The sequence below is a fragment of the Sinohyriopsis cumingii genome, chromosome 6 (assembly GCF_028554795.1).
Source record: "Sinohyriopsis cumingii isolate HCF-2022 chromosome 6, ASM2855479v2, whole genome shotgun sequence".
NCBI lineage: Eukaryota > Metazoa > Mollusca > Bivalvia > Unionida > Unionidae > Sinohyriopsis > Sinohyriopsis cumingii.
In genome coordinates this window covers 80,537,561-80,560,914 of record NC_142966.1, presented here as the reverse complement: position 1 = coordinate 80,560,914, position 23,354 = coordinate 80,537,561, and the positions used below count along the sequence as shown (strand labels likewise).

The 23,354-nt window shown below is 32.1% G+C and overlaps 1 protein-coding gene across 7 annotated transcripts in view; it reads left to right on the top strand.

The window, feature by feature from the left end:
- The first annotated feature begins 3,196 nt into the window (after positions 1-3,196).
- The window catches only part of LOC149797312 (alpha-ketoglutarate-dependent dioxygenase alkB homolog 3-like), a 34,793-nt gene continuing 14,635 nt past the window's right edge, over positions 3,197-23,354 (top strand). For all 7 annotated transcript variants that reach the window (XM_089962033.1, XM_089962031.1, XM_089962030.1 and 4 more), the window contains exons 1-4: positions 3,197-3,462; positions 8,192-8,226; positions 16,874-16,921; positions 18,152-18,344. In XM_089962033.1, coding sequence (XP_089818159.1) covers positions 3,295-3,462; positions 8,192-8,226; positions 16,874-16,921; positions 18,152-18,344 — 444 coding nt within the window. In that variant the 5' untranslated portion in view covers positions 3,197-3,294. The remainder of the gene's footprint in view (positions 3,463-8,191; positions 8,227-16,873; positions 16,922-18,151; positions 18,345-23,354) is intronic.

Genomic DNA, 23,354 nt, shown 5'->3' with positions numbered 1-23,354 from the left:
ACACCTGCAAAGAGATGTAATGGTATTTGCAGGAAAGATGATTTTGTGTGACATAACCCATGGAACTGGGTTCAGTTCTTAATTCTCAGAAGGGGTGAAATTCAAAACTTATCAGACATGTATGATATATATATATATATATATATATATATATATATATATATATATATATATATATATATATATATATATATATATATATATATATATATATAACCTATATGATGCATACATACATACATACACACACATGCACGTACACATGCATGCATGTATGCACACACACACACACACACATACATACAAACATATACACACACACACACATACATACATACATACACATATATAAATATAAATGATAAAATGTTTGATTACATCAGAAAATTTGTTGATATAAAATATCTTGTCATAAAATAATGTGGATTTCTATGGCTGTAATTTCATTTGATCTCACCAATTTTCCAAGTTGGATACAATGAATCAGATGTAAGTGATGGAAAATTTGTTTGTCCCTCTAAATACTATTTAGAGGACAACTATATTCTTTATAAAATGAAACGAATGTCATCTGATCATGGCCTGTTGCTTTTTTTAATATAAATTTATATTTACATATAACATTGTACATTTTTATTAGCAATATCATGTATAAGGCAATCTTGCATATAACACAGTATACTTTTATTAGTAATACTGTGTATAAGGCAATCTTACATATAACACAGTATACTTTTATTAGTGATATCATGTATAAGGCAATCTTACATATAACACAGTATATTTTTATTAGTAATATCATGTATAAGGCAATCTTACATATAACACAGTCCATTTTTATTAGCAATACCATGCATAAGACAATTTTACATATAACACAGTACACTTTTATTAGCAATATCATGTATAAGGCAATCTTTCATATAACACAGTACACTTTTGTTAGTAATACCTTGTATAAGGCAATCTTACATATAACACAGTACACTTTTATTAGTAATAACATGCATAAGGTGTTATGTATATTTGATTTAATTTAATTGTTTGTAAGTTTTAAGTTCTTTTTCCATTACATGCTATTGTAATATAACTTTATTTACTGGATTTGACATTGTCCAGAAATTCAGTTCAGTTATGTTTGACCTGACTGTTATTAATAAACACCTAATAATATAAACACTGTATCTAGTTTCTGACCTTGCTTCAGAACCAGTGATAGTGTTAGTAAACAACTTTTTTAAATATTGTTTTTGATTCTTTCTCAGAGTAAGATTGATTAAGTGGTATCAAGGCCATGCCTGGACTATGTGACATTAATCATGTGTCTATTATTACAAACTTCTGTTTTTTCTAGAAGGTTGACCCACACCCAGAAATCTGTTTTGCATCTTAAACTTGTGTATAACTGTTGTCTTTATAGAGATTGTTCATTCAGGCGCCAAACATATGTTGTGACCAATTTGAGTTGAAATTTTAATTTATTTGAATTTCAAGTGATTCTTTTCCCTGGAAATACATAAGTGCTTCTACAAAATTCTTGGATAAAACCATTTATTGGAAGTTATACTATATTCAAAACTGGAATAATATTTTCTGTAATTCAACAAGAAACTGTTGATATAACATCATTTTGCAGGTTACAACAGATGTCATTGTCTTCCATTCTAGATTTCATTGGGATTCAAATTCAGTTTCATTCAGGACTTTTTTTTTATTACTAGGACTTCTAGTTTTTAAATTCTTAGATTATTTTTGGATTTGATTCGTAAAACTGTGAGTTCATTTTTCTCATTTTTCATTTGATATTCTAGGGAAATAAATTATTTGTTAAATTTTACAAAGCTTGTTGTCCTCACTTTTTTCCTGTTACTTTTTGTAAGAACCTAGACTAGTAACAAAGGCAATTTTACATATAACACAGTACGCTTTTATTAGTAATATCATGTATAAGGCAATTTTATATAAAACACATACACTTTTATTAGTAATACCATAAGGCAATCTTACATATAACACAGTACACTTTTATTAGTAATACCATGCATACAGGCATACAGGCAATTTTACATATAACACTGTACACTTTTATTAGTAATACCATGTATAAGGCAATCATACATATAACACTGAACACTTTTAATAGTAATATCATGTATAAGGCAATCTAACATATAACAGAGTACACTTTTATTAGTAATACCGTGTTTAAGGCAATCTTATTTATAACACAGAACATGTTTATTAGTAACACCATGTATAAGGCAATTTTAAATACAACACAGTCCACTTCTCTTTTTATACCATCTACATTGAAATCTTACACATAATTCAGTTCCTCTTCTGATTCCTTGACAAGTGTTTATGGGAGGGATCACTGTTCTAGTGTTTTGTGTTTCCATATTGTGATTTTCATAGGAATATTCAAGGCATCATAATGTAATTGAGCACTGAATACACTTATGTTTACTGATCTTCTCTTTTCTTACATAATTCAGCACATGAATTGTATCTGGGCCTGTGTATTTCAATACTAAACAAGCTATAATTGTCATAAACATTTTTAAACTTGTTGGCTGCATAAAAAATATATTTTGCAGTATCAACACTCAGTATTTCATAGAGAGTAATGCTTTATTTTTCTTGTCAGAACTAAACTTTAATATCAGTGTTTATGAATAAAAAATAAACACACATGAACAAATATCCAACTACTTCCTTAAAATAGGGGTGGGGCAACTAAAAAAACAACGAAAAAATTCATTCTGCCAAAGTTGAAGTAACTATTTATAAATTTAAAAAAAATATTCATTCATTTGCATAAGGTGTTTGTTTCTTTTGTCTTTTCACATCAAATGCACACTTATTTATTACTATAAATGGGATTGAATCCATTTTTAATCTGATCTTGATGCTATTTAAGGGTTCTTTATTGTGAAAAAAAAATATAAATGCACCTAAATTTCATTTTTGATGCATTTATTTTCTTCTTAAACCAAAAACAAAAGTGGGAAAGTACTTGGAAGAATACAAAGGTTTGGGACTTAATTGCTTTTTTAAAATTATCTCTTCTTATTAACAAGTTCCTGGTATTAAAGTTTCATGGTGTAAATTTCAATTAACGGGCTCTTACTTTCTAAAATATATTAGCTTTCTGCAAGCGCTTCTTTCACGTGGATGACATTTGGACTGGTTTATGAACTTCGTGAAGAGTACTTTGCTAATTGTGTCAAAATGTATCTCATTCAAAGAGCTTGACAAAATGTCTGCGCCCTTGGAAACAAAATACTTGTAGTGATGAGTTCAGATAAAAAACGAAGAAGCCGCGTCCAGGGAGGGTGGGCGCCCCCTACAAACATTAGATCGGATAGAGATAAACCTAAGCCAGAAAAGCTTCCCAACTGGTTTGGCAAAAACGTCGATCAGCCAGTAGAAAAGAGATTTGTTTATGAGGACAATACACAGGTTATCTTAATTATTATATTTATATGGGCCAAACATAAATGGAACAGGTGGGGAACAACTTCTCTATATTATGTTTGCTTTTAGAATTTCCCTTCAGTAAAGAAATGACTTCAGTGTTTGAACAAAATCCAAGTGAAAAAACGACGAATAACATTTCTGCATTGTGTTCTAGTCCTACATTGTGCTCGTTAGTGTTATTGTTTTTGTTGTTGTTTTTTTTTCGTTTTTTTTCCTCCTTCAAATATTAAAAGCTGGACCTTGATTTATTGTGCCATCATGGAGGTGTACAGGAATTTAATGGTTGGAGGTGACCATACTTGATCATTTGTAACAGTCTTACTGTCATTAACCCAAACGTCTTGACCCTCCAATTTGTCAGATGCTGTATATTCAGACTGTATAACAGTTGTCAGTGATACATAACTAAAGCCAGGAACAAATAATAAGATTTAGTTGGAATGTAACTATAACTAATGATCATGCAGTCTAAAGACTCTCTGTAGACAGTTCGTATTCTCAGTAAACATGTAAGGTGGATTAACTAGTGTGATATAAAGTGTTTAAACATGAATATAAGCTATTATCATGTTTACCTTCTTAAGGTAAGTTTATGTAACTAGATTGACATTTATGTTTGATGCATAGGTCAGTGACAAGTTTATTTCACAAGTTCTTGTCATCTGAATTTTATTAACAGGCAGATATTCCCATTTATATCCTCATATGGACAACATTCATTTGCATACCAGGGCCCAGCAACATGGAATGAATTGCCCACTGAACTTAGATACAAAGACACATTGATCCCATTAAAGAGTGCTCTTAAAACTCACTTATTTCAACTGCAAGAACAAACTTAAAGACCTAATAATGTTTATACCTTAAATATTTCAGCATGTTTTGTTTTGTTTTCTAATTTCATTGTGTTTGTTTTTTGTAATCATATCATTATATATGTTTTTTATGTTATAGGTGTTGTCTAATGTTGTAAAGCGCTTAGAGCTTCTAAAGATTAGGTGCTACACAAAGTCCTCATTATTATTATTATTATTATATTGGATGTAGTCAGTTTGATCTTCATACCTATTGTGTATTGACCAGTATTACAGAGATTGGTATTTTTTTATTAAATTCCTGAACCCAGTGTAAGTGATTCAGCTCTTTTCCATATTAAGGGCAATCATTGCCTTTATTGGAATTATAAGGTTGATATCAATTCAAGTATTTTTTGAAGGATAACATAGATTATAATTCAGATTTTCAAATGTAAGAAAATATGAATAGATGTATATTATTTTGGCAATACATACTATTGTCAAAGATTATCATTTCATTATGAAACAATCTGAATAATTGAATTCACTCCAGTCATCAATTTGTAAGAATTATTATAATTTGACTCATGGTCATCAATAAATTTCTAGTGATTATTGAGATTTTTTAAGTTTTAATCAGTTGATTTCGCTAATACTTTATGTCCACACAGCCTGTTTAAGCAACATGATATTGCTTAGAATTGACAGAAATTTCATACCAGCCAGCCACTGGTGATGATAGCGTGCTCTTTGTAGATCACCATCAGCTGTGCATGTAGATAATAAACAGACTGAAACAGCTTTCAAGCAAATAGAAAACAAAACACTGGAAATGACCTGACTTCTTTGTTTGTAAAATCAAATACAGAAATGTCCTAAAAGTGTTCTTTGTTAATAAGCAAGGATATAATGCAACCTGTTTTATGTAAACCATTTCCAACCAGCATGGATCTTGCCAGACATGTTGATACATAGTCCTGACAACATAGATATTACATTTCCCAAAAGAAATTTGATAAATATTATTAAAAAAACAGAAGTTATTAATACATAAATTATTCAGACAGGAAAATAATTAAGTGGTAAAACAAATCTATTGCCCAGGACAACTAAAACTTCATGCCATCTAACCCTTTTTATCAATGTGAAAGCCCAGTCAGGCAAATTATATATATATATATATATATATATATATATATATATATATATATATATATATATATATATATATATATAATGCTCATTTTAAATATTATATTTGAATTTGACATACTTTTAAGTGATAAATATTAGATCCTCACATTGTCCATCTGGGCACATAAAGATTGGTGCCCAAAATATCTCCATATTATTCTGTAGTGTAGTGTTGGGTGATTGCTGTCAGTAGGAGGCTACACTAATCCTTGTGCTAGTTACTCAATTGATGATGACCACAGTCCGTAATATGAGACTCAGGATGAACCTTAAAGTAGCACGACTTGACAATATTTGTCTTTTATCAACACACCAACAAATGAAAACGGTTTCTTTCATCTTTTACTTGACACAGTGAATGGCTATAATCTAGTATAATGCTTTCTCATTGGTGTGTTGAAATTGACACTTATTACATGTGACAGTTGGCTAACTAGAGCTAAAAATGTATGACATGTTAAATAATGAAGTCAATCACAATATACGTAGCTGGGCTGAAAAAAAGAAGTTTTTTTTCAATAAATCACAAGATCCCCAAAAGTATATTGTACTGATACTCCCTAAATTTCACTTATCCTGCTAAAATCAAACAGAAACTAGTTCAGTTGCTCATTCAACATTTATTAACATCAATTTAAAACGAGCAACAGTTACTGTATTTCACTTAAAAGGCTCACAACAAATATGAAGGTTAGTAATCATTTTCTATATTTGATTCATCATCAGATTTAGGTTGATATTTTCTCTGCTTCTGATGGACCAACGTTTTGTTCTAACACATATTCCTCTGTCATTATTTGTAGGGGGCATGCATTGTGTGATTCCAACAACAATTTATGAAAGTTTTTATACCAATCAATGAATGAAGTACCCATGCACTTTTGTATCTCTTTGAATACTCAGTGCAGAAAGAACACAACATCACAGCCTGTCTAGCATAATACTTCAGCCATGTGTGTTAATTTTCCCAGCCATTTGTTTTCATTTTCCCAGGATTCTTGGCACTTTCTTAGTCTTGTGGTCATATTTGCAATGACACTTTATTTTATTGTCATCAGATTTCTGCCATGTGAGTAGAAGCTAATACCTTGCAAATACTGTCACATTTCTACAACTGTCACAGCACAAAAGCATTGAATGTTTGTCGACAGTGATATAAATGTTAAAGTACATTCTTATGTATAATTCTGGATTATTTGTGAAGTTGGCAAATGTGATATTTTCCAAATGGCCAATACAGGTCTGAGGCCCAATACTTTTTGTAATGATTGGTAAGGAAATCAGTGCATGGGGGCTGTACACCAGGTGTGTTTCACCAGCAAGAAGGCTAATTTGATAATGTTGACTGTAATTTACTTAATATATGGTTTTACACCTGCCCATAATTGCACTGTTAGCATTTATTGTACCTCATCAAATGCAGAAGGTTGGTAGGTACTTGGATAACACAGTAAATACTGTAGATTAATAAAATAGTTAAGGACATACAGGTTAGCACTTTTGGACTCCTGTATAGCAGTCCAATGGAATGCTTTTCATTGCCTCAATTCAATAAAGATGAAGGTGCATTTGGATGCCTGTTCACCATCTGCATAGAAGTATGTCTTGATGCCAGCCTTAAACATTAACAATTTTGAGCTGGTTTTCATATTTTCACCTTGGAGGTAAACCCCTATCAGAAACTATAGGTATTGAGGTAATAGACCATTACTTCACATCATATTGTTGCTATGTAGGATGTAGTCATAATTTGTTATTTAAACTAACTGGGTCCAGAACGGAGGCCACATATTTCATTCCACACTATTTTGAGCTTGGATGATTAAAATTATGACTGAAGGCTTCAGTTAGCCAGATACGGGTTCCACTATTGCTGTAGGCAACACAGACTTTTGATAATTGATACAATTGTGATGATTAATGATACAGACATAGACAACAAACTGTCAGATAGTGGATTAGTGTTAATACTGAGACATGCTATTGTTGTTTAATACTGTATTGGCTTGTGGGGTAACAGTTCAACAAAAATTCCATGTGGAAAGCTACAGTCTCCAGACTATTTAGACTAATGGCATTGGATTAACAATGACCAGAATCATAATGATGTAAACTTGGATAAACAGAGAACTTGGATACCCTTCTAGTTCTGGGTGGCTAACTTTAAAGAAAAAAATGACAGAGAACAAGACACCTTCAAGAGAGTATATTGTTTGATTTTCTTGATTTTGCTGGTCTCAGATCGATTAAATCAGTTTGTAAATTTGTATGACATTTTCCATTAGCCGGAATGATAGAGTTACAAGTACAGAGTGCAAGTAGTACTGACTGTTTATATGACAAAAGGTGTTGAATAATTTTGATTACTGCAGTCTTGGGGGCAGCCACAGTAATTTACTAAGCCACATTAATTTACCTAGCCATAGTAATTTACCAAGCCACAGTAATTTACCAAAGAAAAATCTGCTGGGCAAGCAGAATTTTTATGTTGGTTGTACACCGACAACCATACTTTCAAAGTGTAATGTCCAGATATTTTAATGATCATAAATGTATTGGCTATTGTGACTATTGGCAATCTTCCAACTCAGCACAGTTTTGTTATTTGCATTAATTGTCCTGCTTACATTCTTAGAATATTTAATAGAGTACTTTCATAAAAAAAGTTCTGAAAAATCAATAGTCATAAGAAATAATTATATAAAATATATTTCTTTCAGGAATTGAGGGAAAAGCCACCAGAAAGAGTGATATCGTAAGTATTCATTCTAAATATAAAAATATATTAATGAATAAAATTGAATTAACTTTATCGTTAGATTTTAGCTCAACAGTTTTCTGTCCAAAAATGGGATGACTTAAGGCTACATTTTATATGTATAACTGCATGTTGTTAATCTATATTCTTATACACATATGTTGTTATAATGCTTTCTGATGCACTTACATTCCTGAATGACTTCATGCCTGAGGTATGGCTTTCCTTACCTTAAATACAAGCTTACTGCAGTACATGTAAAAAGATTTCAGGGATGGTACAGTTTATTTGCTATGCAATTTGAAGAACTGACAAGGAGTTAATTAGCAAACAGTAAGTTGAATAGCAAACAGCAAACAAAAAGTTGAATAGCAAACAGATTAATAGTAAACATTTAATAGTCAACAGTAAGTTGAATAGTATAGAGTAAGTTGACTAGTAAACAGTTAAATAGTAAATAGTAAGTTGAATAGTAAATAGTTTAATAGTAACAGCAAGTTGAATAGTAAAGAGTTAAATAGTAAACAGTAAGTTGAATAGTAAAAATGAAGTTTAAGACCATTTTACTAGTAGATTGATTTAACTCACAACTCACCCTATACACTCACTTATAAGTCAAGTCAGCCTGCAAACAATAAAGATCCTGATCTGCCATGGCATAATTCACCTGCAGACCAGGGTATACAGGTAAAACCCATTATGACACGACACTCAGGGTCCAAAAGATAACATCGCAATATAAGTGGGATTGCATTAACAAATGTTTCAAAAAATTTTTCCATAGAAAATGTGCATTGAATTTTCAACATTTGTTTGACTCCATTAAGTTTGTTTGATTTGATCTTACTAAGGAGTTTGCAGTCATTGGTGTCAACGACATTCATTTGATGCAGGTGGTGCAATCAAACCAAATTCGGCTCATTGGTGGATCTGAAGAACTTCTCAGTCAGCCAACGATGAAATCAAATTCGCATGTTTTAATGGTTTAATAGTTCTCGGAGAATGTCAAACTAGCCATACATATTACTTCCTCCAAACATTAAACAGTGCTGACTGTATTAAAAAATCTTTTTACTTGTCTGAACCTGATAGCTTTTCTTTATTTTCATTAACAAATATGACACTGCAATATGTTTTAGAAAATTTCGGAAGTTAAGACAACATTAAATGCAGTGCTGGGATTAAAAATGTGCTAGGGATACGAATAATCTTCTTTTATGAGAGCATGTATTTCAGATGTTACAAAGAGAGGCCACCTTAAATAGAAAAAATGGGAGCCATGCTACCATCACGTTATAAGCAGAATTTTCGAAAGCATGTATTTAGGATGTTAACAAGAGAGGTTACCTGTATGTTGTTCTACTGATTACTTCAAACATTATGCACTGGAAGAGCTGGGTCTGTATAGTTTGCAGTTGGACTTGACTTATAAGTGAGTATATATGGTAGTGGAAATTGAAGCTGTAATAAACAGTCAGTCAACCCACCATCCACCAACCAGTCAGATCCTTTTTGCAGTACTTCCCATATCTATACAGTTTTGTGTCTTTTTGCTTCTGTTATTTTCTTCTTATTTTTCCCATGTATTAAACTGCTATTTACTATCACTGGTAATTTATAACTTGCCTTAAAGGTCACCAATGATCGGCCATCCATCTTGAACACTTGCTTTTTGTCAAGATGATATTGTTCATAGCATTCCTCCACCTAGCTTTAAGTGGCCAATTTGTTTTACATGCAGTTGGTTGTAGTTTGAGACAGATTTGTCTGAATATTGATCCCATTGTTGGTATGATCATGGCATTTTGAATCCCATTGTTGGTATGATCATGGCATTTTGAATCCCAGGGTTGATATGATCATGGCATTTTGAATCCCAGGGTTGGTATGATCATGATGTTTTGAATCCCATTGTTGGTATTATCATGGCATTTTGAATCCCATTGTTAGTATGATCATGGCATTTTGAATCCCAGGGTTGGTATGATCATGGCTTTTTGAATCCCATTGTTGGTATGATCATGGCATTTTGAATCCCAGGGTTGGTATGATCATGGCAGTTTGAATCCCATTGCTGGTATGATCATGGCATTTTGAATCCCAGGGTTGATATGATCATGGCATTTTGAATCCAAGGGTTGGCATGATCATGGCATATTGAATCCCAGGGTTGGTATGATCATGGCATATTGAATCCCAGGGTTGGTATGATTATGGCGTATTGAATCCCAGGGTTGGTATGATCATGGTATATTGAATCCCAGGGTTGGTGTGATCATATCATATATATCAATAAACAACAAAATATAAAAGCAATGAATTACTAAAAGTTCATGTCAACTGTCTACTTCAGAACATTTTTGATGAGTCATGGAGAGTGTCTCTGATAAAAGTTAAAGGGAACAGATTCAATAGTAAAACAGTCAAATTATACAAGTAGATACAACCCTCTGCCAAAAAATATAGCAATACATTTCTCTCGCTTTCTCCAGGCCTCTGAACTTAGCAGTCATTGTGTACACTTAAATTACAACTTTTCTCATTGATTGGCTCATTATTAGCACTGGGAGAATATAATTGTCACCATGTTTTTCAAAAATTCAAATTATGAAATCTGATTTTTTTTTATTGATATGGTATATGTCTTTTACAGTCATAACATCCTCATTTCCCAGTAGGTTCAGAATCTTTTCTTTATATATGCTTTTTGAATCAAAATCCTTTCTTTATATATACTTTTTGAATCAAAATCCTTTCTTTATATATACTTTTTGAATCAAAATCCTTTCTTTATATATACGTTTTGAATCAAAATCCTTTCTTTATATATACTTTTTGAATCAAAATCTTTAATGTAACATCAGTCAACATTCTGCAAGGGAAAAAAAATATTTCTTCTGAAACCATAGTTAATTTTGACCAGATGTTTTAAAGGTGGTGCAAAAGTACACATTTTCATTTTATTTCAATATATGTTTCATTTTGTGTACAAGTCAAACAATTTATGACTTTGCTAGCCATTTTGATTCCCCCAATTAGATTGTCACCTTCACACAGTTTCCAGATGTATTTAATTCTTAATGTATTAGCAATTTAACACAGTAATAGGTACATTAACCATATTAAACTAGAGACACAACATTTATCTTAATATTTGAAACAGACATTGCAATAATTATGGAAGAAACTCAACCAATTTCAGTGTTTTTATTAATAATTGGTTCTATATAATTATCTATTTATTCACCCTGACCAACCAAACTTCAGATATAATTTATCCATGACAAAATCATACTGTGTAAGCCTTGAACTTGGGAATGTGCTTGACATGTGGTTCAGTTTCACATTTTATAGTCATTTTACAGTCATTTTACTATCATTTTACAATAATTTATATATTCATTTTTGTAGTCATTTTACAGTCGTTTTTCAGTCAGTTTACAATCATTTACAATCGTTTTACAATAATTTGTATAGTCATTTTACATTCATTTTTATAGTCATTTTACAATCGTTTTTATAGTCATTTTACAATCATTTTGCAATAATTTGTAGTCATTTTACATTCATTTTTTACAATCATTTTACAATAATTTGTATAGTCATTTTACATTCATTTTTATAGTCATTTTTCATATATTTTACAATAATTTGTATTGTCATTTTACATTCATTTTTATAGTCATTTTTCAATCATTTTACAATAATTTGTATAGTCATTTTACAATCATTTTATACATTAATATGTATAGTTTTATTGATGCATTACTGGTATATTTCTTCTGAACATGTTCTCTTTTGTTTAGGCAGACAGAAAATTGCAGCATGGCCTGGTATCCAAATTTATAATGGCTGTATGATGGCATTAAGAAAAAAAAATAATGTATGAGACACTATAGCATACTACACTATGGTCTCAAAAATGAAAGTAAATTTTTGGCTCTCTATTGATATTTTATTCAAAATGACCTTCCTATAAATACATAAGTTCATTTTCTTGTGTATAACACCTGCCCCTATGCAAACAACACAGAGCCAGTCTGCTGTCACATAATGCACTGCAAGAAATGGGTCCAGCATACAAGTCATTTTACAGACAATGAATTATTTCAAACTCGGAAGGTGAGATTTGTTGTCCCATAGGGTACATATGACCAAGGTAAGCGACTTTGTACAATTGAAGTGTTCTACTCATTCTATAAACCTGTAAAAAAATTTACTGAAAATTCATTTTTGATTTAAAAAGCTATAAAATATATATTGAAGAAAAAAAATACATCCAATCAATGGTGGCTGTTAAACTGAGCATTTCGTGTCATTACCACACACACATCTACACACATTCAATAAAACTAGAAATGTGTTCATTTAACAAGGTTTCCCCACTACAATGAACATGAAATGACCAAAACAATAAACGTAACAAAGATAGGACTGATGGACAGACAAAGGTAAAACTGTCTACAAATGGTGTGATGGAGTGTAACAATATGCAAGTTTGTATCTTTAAAATTTATTTATAAACAAGACTAGAAATCCATTAGCATCCACTTTCATTTATGATTTAGTCATGAATTACACTTAATTGACTTTATTTGTTCATCTATGGATTACATCATTAAATTGCAGATACAAACTGGATTACAGCATTAAAATGCAGATACAAACTGGATTACAGCATTGAATTGCAGATACAAACTATTGATTACAGCAATGAATTATCAATACAAACTGTAGATCACAACATTACTTTATGGATACAAACTGTGGATTACAGCATTGAATTATCAATACAAACTGTAGGTCACAACATTACCTTGCAGATACAAGCTGTGGATTATAGCATTTAATTATCAATACAAACTGAAGATCACAACATTTACTTATGGATACTAACTGGATTACAGCATTTAATTGCAGATACAAACTGGATTACATCATTAAATTGCAGATTACAGCATTAAATTGCAGATACAAACCATTGATTACAGCATTAAATTGCAGATACAAACTTAAGGTTAGGGGCATATATCACAGTGTCAGAAAAGGTGTATCACTTCTTTTTTATGTAAGATTTATGTAATCATGTTTTAGTAAGCATAACTGTATTAGGTGATTTGGGAATTAACATTTAAAAAAAAATGTTTTGCAGGTTATCACATGACATGGTGTGTCTGGTCTACGATGTTTTGCAATATGTAACAGCAGATCTTGGTCTGACTGGTTTAGAATTGTTTATAGTAAAAACATTAATCCTGTTTTGACTGGGCAATATGTAACAGCAGATCTTGGTCTGACTGGTTTATAATTGTTTATATGTTGTACACAGATATATATGGTATACAACAGTAATTACAATGGTCCACCTTAATAACAAATAATTTCTGACCCATAAGAATCATTTATGATAAAAAGGATTTATTGTGACAGCAATAATCTATAATTATTTGTATGTTGTCTTTTGTAGTCCAAGGAGAGAGTTTATATCAAAATTACAATCATAGTTGAGGAAAATTTAATTTTTATTCCCATAATTTTACTTTTTGAAGTACTTTTTATTCATTGACCATGACACTAAATTTGTGTAATTTATGACTATAAGAAGGGACTATTATTATCATGGTAACTGATCACGAATTCCAAATTGCATAGATATTTCATTTTAATTCATTAAAAGAATTCTGTTTTTGCAAAACCGAAGTCAGTATGCTATAGTTCTTATTTATTTATCTGTGTTAAAATTTATCAGTATTCTTAGCATGGGTTAATACTTCTGTGTGCTTAATGGATTTACATTGTCATAATTATTTTGATTTTGCTGTGTGAATTTAATTGTTTTAAACTTGACATCAGAGACAGTAACATTTCGTGGCTTTACTTATCAAAGAGAGTTTTGTTTATTGGTCTTGCATGCAATTTTACTTCATCATGTTGTGCTTTTCCATTCAAATTGTATGCCATATTAACTGTTTTAATAGTTTACCTGTAAATGTTACAGCTTAGCTTTGTCTTTACCTTGTACATAGAAGTAACGGCAGAGTTACATCTAACAAGCAATAATGATGCCAATATTGTTAACATAGGTAGCTAAAGTTAGATTAAGCTGTGTGTGTGTGTATCTATATATATATATATATATATATATATATATATATATATATATATATATATATATATATATATATATATATATATTGTTGTTGTTTTAGGGTTTAACACCATTTTTCAGCATATATATATATATATATATATATATATATATATATATATATATATATATATATATATATATATATATATTCATGAACTTTTGTGTCAGGAGAACAGTTTTGGTCTCCTATCAGACTTTTCTGAGTTCCCTGATAGAGGTTATATTGTACCATTATGGGTGCAGTAAAGTTTTTTTTTATTTTTCCTGTTGCAATGGACATCTTGAAGCTTGTACAGTATGGTCATGGGTCAATACCTGTTTATCCATGAAACAATTATTCATCAAGTTTGTGAATGAGTTTCTTATCAGAAACTCCCATTATTCGATTTGGTCAGTAAATATATTTGTTTTTTAAAACAAGTTTAAAGTAAGGTACCCAGTGGGGCACATATTACAATTAGATCACTATGATTCATGATGTGTGTACATGGCTTGTATGCATGATGTTGCACAGGAATATCTTTTTTTCAAGTAGAATTTGCCCTAATGAAGATTCCATTCAAGGTTTAAATGGCCTTATCTATTTGTTCAGCTTATATTATTCACAGGATTTTAAAGCATAATTGTACTCAATTTTAACTGACAGCTTAGGTTACTAAATATGAATTTATTCATATACTGTATTTATCACTTAATACAAATATTCTGCGGTCTTTAATACAGAACATCGTACAGAGAAAATACTGTTTATAACATAAAATCATAGAGACAAAATGGGTAAGAATAGTAGATATTACTTTAATCATTTGTAGCCATGCAACATGCCTAGTGGATCTTATATAGACTACAGATACATATACTGATTGCTGGTACATGTACTGTACTGTATATTGTTATTGGTACATGTACTGACTACTGTATATTGTTATCGGTACATGTACTGCCTACTGGATGTATGTACTGACTACTCTATATCATTATTGGTATATGTAATAACTACTGGGTGCATGTACTGACTACTGTATATTGTTATTGGTACATATACTGACTACTGTATATTATTGGTACATGTACTGACTACTGTATATTGTTATTGGTACATGTACTGACTACTGTATATTATTGGTATGTGTACTGACTACTGTATATTATTGGTACATGTACTGACTACTGTATATTGTTATTGGTATATGTACTGACTACTGTATATTATTGGTATGTGTACTGACTACTGTATATTATTGGTATGTGTACTGACTACTGTATATTATTGGTATGTGTACTGACTACTGTATATTATTGGTATGTGTACTGACTACTGTATATTGTTATTGGTACATGTACTGACTACTGTATATTATTGGTATGTGTACTGACTACTGTATATTATTGGTATGTGTACTGACTACTGTATATTGTTATTGGTACATGTACTGACTACTGTATATTATTGGTATGTGTACTGACTACTGTATATTGTTATTGGTACATGTACTGACTACTCGGTGCATGTACTGGCTATTGTTACATGTACTGACTACTGTATATTGTTATTGTTACATGTACTGACTACTGTATATTGTTATTGGTACATGTACTGACTACTGTATATTATTGGTATGTGTACTGACTACTGTATATTATTGGTATGTGTACTGACTACTGTATATTGTTATTGTTACATGTACTGACTACTGTATATTGTTATTGTTACATGTACTGACTACTGTATATTGTTATTGGTACATGTACTGACTACTGTATATTATTGGTATGTGTACTGACTACTGTATATTGTTATTGTTACATGTACTGACTACTGTATATTGTTATTGGTACATATACTGACTACTGTATATTATTGGTACATGTACTGACTACTGTATATTGTTGGTACGTGTACTGACTACTGTATATTATTGGTATGTGTACTGACTACTGTATATTGTTATTGGTACATGTACTGACTACTGTATATTATTGGTACATGTACTGACTACTGTATATTGTTATTGGTACATGTACTGACTACTGTATATTATTGGTATGTGTACTGACTACTGTATATTGTTATTGGTACATGTACTGACTACTCGGTGCATGTACTGGCTATTGTTACATGTACTGACTATTGTATGTTGTTATTGGTACATGTACTGACTACTGTATATTGTTATTGGTACATGTACTGACTACTGGATGTATGTACTGGCTATTAGTACATGTACTGACTACTGGTACTGTATTAACTACTATATATTGTAAGATTTAACTTGTTTGGCTTTGTTTTCAGATTTATTAATAGAAAATTGAAAGGAGTATTAAAACCAGTGTGTTGCACAAAACTCATAAAAATAGTACATGTTGGTATATTTGATCTATTATCAAAATCAAAGTCAAATACTTAATGAATTATGTGTAGCAGTTTATAATTATTAACTAAAGTATGGACTGTGAATTAAATCTTTTTAACATTGAAATTTCATTTTTCAGAAAACCAGGTGTGTATGATTTGAGTTTAGGACCTTCAGGATTGTCCAGGTATCATGATTGTTTTGTTATTGTTAGTTTGTTTATTTCACAGACATATCAATGGATTAGGAGATTTGGTGGTTCCAGTAAATGTATATTAAATGTAGTTTAGTTTTATATTGATGGTTCAAATCCAGCTTGACCTGGCTGGGTAAGCCATCCAGATGCATCTCTAAGTTACCTTATTCCGCCTCGGTGGCCTGAGTGGTTAGATCATCCACCTCACATGTGAAAGGTCGCAGGTTTGAACCCCAGCCAAGTCATATCAAAGACTTATAAAAATGGTACTAACAACTGTCTCACTTGGTGCTCAGCATTAAGAGTTTAATGTTAGGACTGGTTGGCCTGGTGTTTGGATAATGTGATTTGGTGGGACATGATGCAACATGTCTGCAGCATGATGCCCCAGTGCTAGACATCACTATAAACTGCTACACTGCAGACATCATAGCAATATGACTGAAAAATTGTTGAAGCTGGATTAAAAATCCAAATCACGCCCACACCGACACCTTATTTCAATTGCTTTGGTGCAAGATGGCCTATCACATGTTGATGTGCTGTTCGATTCCATTTCATCATTCAATACAAAAGTCATACAGAGAGCTTTATAACTGCCCAATTAGTGGTATGAAAGATGAAAACCATGGAGAAACTACTTTAGAGGAAGCAATCAGGCTTAGATTGATTTGCACTGCTACTTACATGTATTGGAATGGAGAAATGAGTGCAGGACCACTAAGGTACCAAACAAGAGTCTGATCCCTGGCTACATAAACCCCAGTTATAGTACACAGGGTCTGAGGAATATGCCATTAGTTCACTTACATTTGTAGTATCAGACATATCTAGAAGGGATCACCTTAGGGGTTTGTATAAACTGGCCTATAAACAGGTACATAATAAAATATTGTAATTTGTGCACAAGTAGGATTTAGTGTACATATGCTTTTAATGTGCGGATGGTTGCTATGGAGATGTTTATGTGTGTATGTATCATCATGGTTTAGTAATGTTGATTATAATATAGGTTTTAGATACAGATAATCAAACTTCACTGAACTCCAGATGTTGTTAAACCATATTCTAACCAATCAAAAGGTTGCATTTTAATATTTTGCATAAGATTTCCAAGTCAAGAGTAAAGTTTTATTACATGAAATGTTAAGGTTTATTACTTGAAATGTTAAGTTTTATTGTGGTAGGACTGGAGCTGTGCTAAAGTCTTCTTTCTTTTAGAATCCGATTCTTCCCAAACTTTATAGAGCCAGATGAGGCAGAATGGATGTTTAATGAGATGCACAATGAGTTACAGTGGCAGCAAAGATCCGATGTCAAGAATGGCAAGTCATATCTTCAGCCCAGATTAACAGCCTGGTATGGTGACTTGCCGTACTCTTATTCAGGTGTTACCCACATGCCAAATAAAGAAGTGAGTAATGTGTTTGCAGTTCTAAGTTTCTAAGTGATCAGTGTACTGGACAAAATAAAAACACATATTTTATCACAGAGAATAATTTAGCTTTGTGTCTTATTTACAAGAGGAAAGGACTAAACAAGATTTTTCATTCCTTCCCAGGAATTAGCCATGTGCAAAAATGCAAAATGGTTTTAGTTTGACATCTGATTATTTAGCTATTATCAGATTAGAAATTATAAATTGATGAATGAAATGACCAAGTTTTATGCATTTTTGTATCCTTGAAGCCGTTTGTTTTTAAAATTGGTTGGGGGATACCAATGGGAGAGTGTGCAAACACTATAGCAACCGCACATTTCTTACTAAATTGAAGCAGTGAGCCACATTGGCTAGGGATTAACATTTTTGTAAATTTTTTGTCATTTTTTTACATATATACAGTGGGACCCTGCTATAGCGTGCTCCGTTATAATGCAATTTCAGATATAACACGGTTGTGGTGTGGCTCCCGAAATTAAACATACATGTATTTTTCTTGTGCGCAAAAAAAATCTTAAAAAGTACAAAAAATACCCATAAAAAGTTGCTTATCATTTTGGGGAAGAGATCACATATGAATAATACAGGACAATCATGGCATGGCTTCTGAAATTTTATATGCATTATTCTCGTACACGAAAAAGTATTTTCTTCTTAAAAGTAAGAAGAAAAAAATAACGCATAAAACATTTATTCTGGGATCGCATAGGGTTCACCATTGTCACAAACTTGGATTGTTTTGCCTTATTGGCTGCAAAACATACCATGTGGCTTGTTATTTATTGGCAGCATTGTTGGCTGTTTAAACTTTTATATACAACCATTGGTTTGGAGTGCAGAAATTCAGAGGCCCCATGAAAGGAAGCCACAAACTGGATATAAAATGCACTGAAATTTATCTATTGTTACATAAACAAATTCTTTGTCCATACTGACAAACCATCTAAACAGTGCATTATTATATCATAATCCGCTTACCTTGACATCTAGCATGAGTTCTGTATGCTGTGAAATATCTGCTTTTTTGTTGTTGACATTTCTGGTAACGGAGATCAACCGGACGAGGCATTGTCTCGTAATCTATCTTTCATCGAATTTTTGGCCACTCGCTAATTACTTTTTAAAAGTGTACCCAGATAAAATAGTTTGCTGAAATTTCAAAGGAAACAGATTACCTTTGAAGCACTGACTGTTATGAAAACGTACTCAACAAATGGAAAAAACACCAGTCTCCATCATGCAATACAATTATTTGATGTTGCCGCCTCAATAAGAAATGGGCATACGTTTGGCTCTCCAAAGCTGTCCTTTAGCGGTGACTTCAATAGCGCATGCACCCTTCATCAAAGAAAGCCGACTAGTCTTTCAATAACAGTAAAGAACTTTTCTTCAGAGGAAGTCAGTACAAAACTTAAATAAAAGTGATGGAATCTGAACGATTTTTGCATTTTCCAATGTGACTGGAACACGTTAACTGTGCTGTGAAAGTTTCCTTTTTGTAGGGAAAATGTTTATGCTTATGACCGCTACCAACTTTTACCGACTTGGAACGTAATTGTGTTTCGTTATTCGTTACGTGATTGTGCTATGTTTTTCCACTGAATTCAGACTAATATGACCTGTTACAAAATTATTGAATATTTTAAAGCTGTGTGTGTGCATATTTTCGATGGAATCACTTGTATTGTGGATTCAGTGTATATGATGAGGTTCACAGGTGAGTACACGGTGTTGATACTCTATTCATGCTAAACATTAGACATTTATATATAAACAGGATTCACGTATTTGTACCAATTCATGGTTCTCTAAATAAACTATTATGTTATGCCTTCTCTGTTTTTACTACAGGTTTATTTCTCATTTAATATGCATCAATTTAAGATGGCAACTGTGCCAACGAAACATGTAATTTACTGCCCGCATTTATTACCCCCACCCCCACCCCCCCCCAATTTTTTTGGGGGGGACATTTTCTTCAGCTAACTGACTTGGTTGCATATAACACGGTATGGTATATAACGCAGTCAGGTTTTATGGCTCCCAACTACCGTGTTATAGCGGGGTCACACTGTATGTGTGTGTGTGTATATATATATATATATATATATATATATATATATATATATATATATATATATATATATATATATTGCCACAGTACAGTATATTTAATGCTATCTTTGCTTGTCAGTTGTAGATGTAATGGTGAAAATTAGTTGAAGCTCCACTTTGAGACATGAATTTGTAATGCAAGCAAAACCATATGTGTGGGGGAGGGGGTGTTTTTAAAATTCCATTGTGCAGTTTGTGGATGCCGCTGAATACATGCACAGGCTTATTGTAAGTGGAACTTGTTTTGGAAATAATGGCTACACTTTTGTATGAGCTAGTGACCTTTGCATGACTTTTATTATTTGCACATAGTTAAATGCTTCATTGTTTTTGTAATATGTAGTTGTCTTGCATTTGTGTTAGGTTAGTTGGTAATGAAGCCAAATGAGTTTTTGGGTCTACATCTGTCATGGATTGTCCATTATATGTCATCTGTCTATCAGCATTTTTCAAAGCTTATTTTCAAAAACCACAGAAGCAGCTTAAATATAGTGCAGTGGATGGCATTAAGGCTCTACAATTATATACAGAGGCATCTGATCGACAATCCAATATGGCCCTTTACTAAAAAAAATAAAACCAACTTACATAATTGAAACATATTTTTGCACAAAGCAACCAGGTATGAAAACCATTTTAGTTTACAATGGATTCCAATTATACATTCAATATAGCTTTCATTGAAAATTTGACTTTTTCTCGAAACTCTCAGCAGAATTTTGAAGATATGAGAGAAAACATCCTGGCATAAAACCTTCAAATTTGTACAAATTATGTACATCCCTATTCAGTATTGCTACTGTTAACTAATAGAGACCTCCAAATAGAATGTAATTAGATCTGACAGAAAACAACATAGTTTGAAGACGTTTTCAGTTTTTCACAAAAAGATATCAAACTACTATCTAGTGTATCCAGTTATATCCAATGTATCCAGTTATATCCAATGTATTCAGTTAACTCTTCAGAACCTTCTCAACAGAAGAAAATTTAACAGCAAGAATCCATGCATGAAGGTTTTTTAAACAATACATATTATTGAAGTTTCTCACCCACCAGAGATCTCGGAAACACTTAATTACGCGTAATTGGACACCAATTTTTTATCTGGGACGCAGAAAATTACCGAGGCAGAAGTCCTCCGTATGCATGTAATAGGTGTGAGGCAAAATTCAAAGACCTGCCAGTCCTGCTTCAACCACCTGCTATGTGGGAAAATGTGTTGATCAGTTAGCTGTGCTGATATTTACAATGACAGAATTCAGTGACTGAAAGACCCCTTAATGTACATACATGCTGCTATTTTATAAGAGTACATAAAAAAGAACCTGCTTCAATAGCTGGGTGGCAAGTTCAAAGGCTTTGACTGGTGGCCACGTGGGAAAATGTACTGATATTTACAGTGATTGAATTCAGAGGCAGAAAGACCCAGAGATGTACATGTGGTCATTTATAAAAGTACATCAAATAAACAACTTTAGCTTTCATTATTGTGTTCATTTCCGAATGTATCGGTATAAGCAGTGCACATGACCTCAGAATCAAGACAAATTGAGACTTAGACAAAATGCCATTCGTAAGTGGGTGACAAGTTGCCTAAAAATGTAAACTTCATCTTCTTCTATTAGGAAAACGAAAGTGACCTTGCCCTGTGATTATTTAAGAAGTACATTGACTGACCATACCATATATTTTTTAAATGTCACTCGCCTTAGCCTGGTTAGTTCTAGTGTTGTAGCAAAATATATTCATCAAGACATCAGCAGCTAGACCTAGTTTTTATATCAATTACGTTGACAAACAAACTCTTGCCTATTCACAAGCATTATGTTTTGATAGCTGATTGACCATTAACCCTTTTCCGAGTAAGGTAGCAACTATCAATTTCCTGCATGCTATCCTTTGATGATGAAACAAGCGGATTTGTGTTTTAAGATCAGAATCAGTGATCTGGATATATATTAACTGCCTATTATACACTATTTCGTCATAAAATTAGTTTGAAACTGTAAGTGAACCAGTAGGCCTAATGGCAAATAATGGTGGACTTTGTTAAGTCTGGGATGTACCAGTCTATTAGATTGTCTGTTTTCTTAAATCATTATGCAAATATATTCAGAAAAAATATACAAATCATTGAAACCAAAGCCTAGATATTATTTTATTAAAGATTTAACTTTAAAATGCAATTTATGTAGGTCAGAAATGTATGGGACAATGCTATGTTGTGGAATTCATGAGATGTGCTTCAAGGTCTAAGCTGTTTTCTGACTTGACACATGTTTGTGAAAATACGGGACAAAACAGCAAATTAAATACTATTTATTTGCCTAAAATTACTACAAGTACATATTCAAATAAATAAACCATAAATTTGCCATACTGTCAGTGGACTGTTTTAACGAAGCTATATTATAGTGAGTTATTACATTACGAAAACCTCTCCTTCTAAAAATAGATGCACTCACGTCTGTGTTGATTCTGTAGGAAAGAAGGGACTGCAGCTTTTGATGGTGGGACTCCTATTTTTACCAAAATGGGAGTCCTGGACTCCTAATTTTAAAATCCTAGCGAGACCTCTGCCCACTATAGAAACATTACCTAAAAATGGAAATGCCATCTTGGCATGAAGGCCTGACAGTTTCATACAAATAGAAAAACCATCTTAGTATGATGACATGTCAGTTTCATACCAGTGGAAAAACCGTGTTGGTATGAAGACCTGAAAGTTTCATACAAATGGAAAAACCAGCTTAGTATGATGGCTTGTCTGTTTCATACAAATGGAAAAACCAGCTTGGTATGATGGCTTATCTGTTTCAGACAAATGGAAAACTAGCTTGGTATGACAGCTTGTCTGTTTCATAC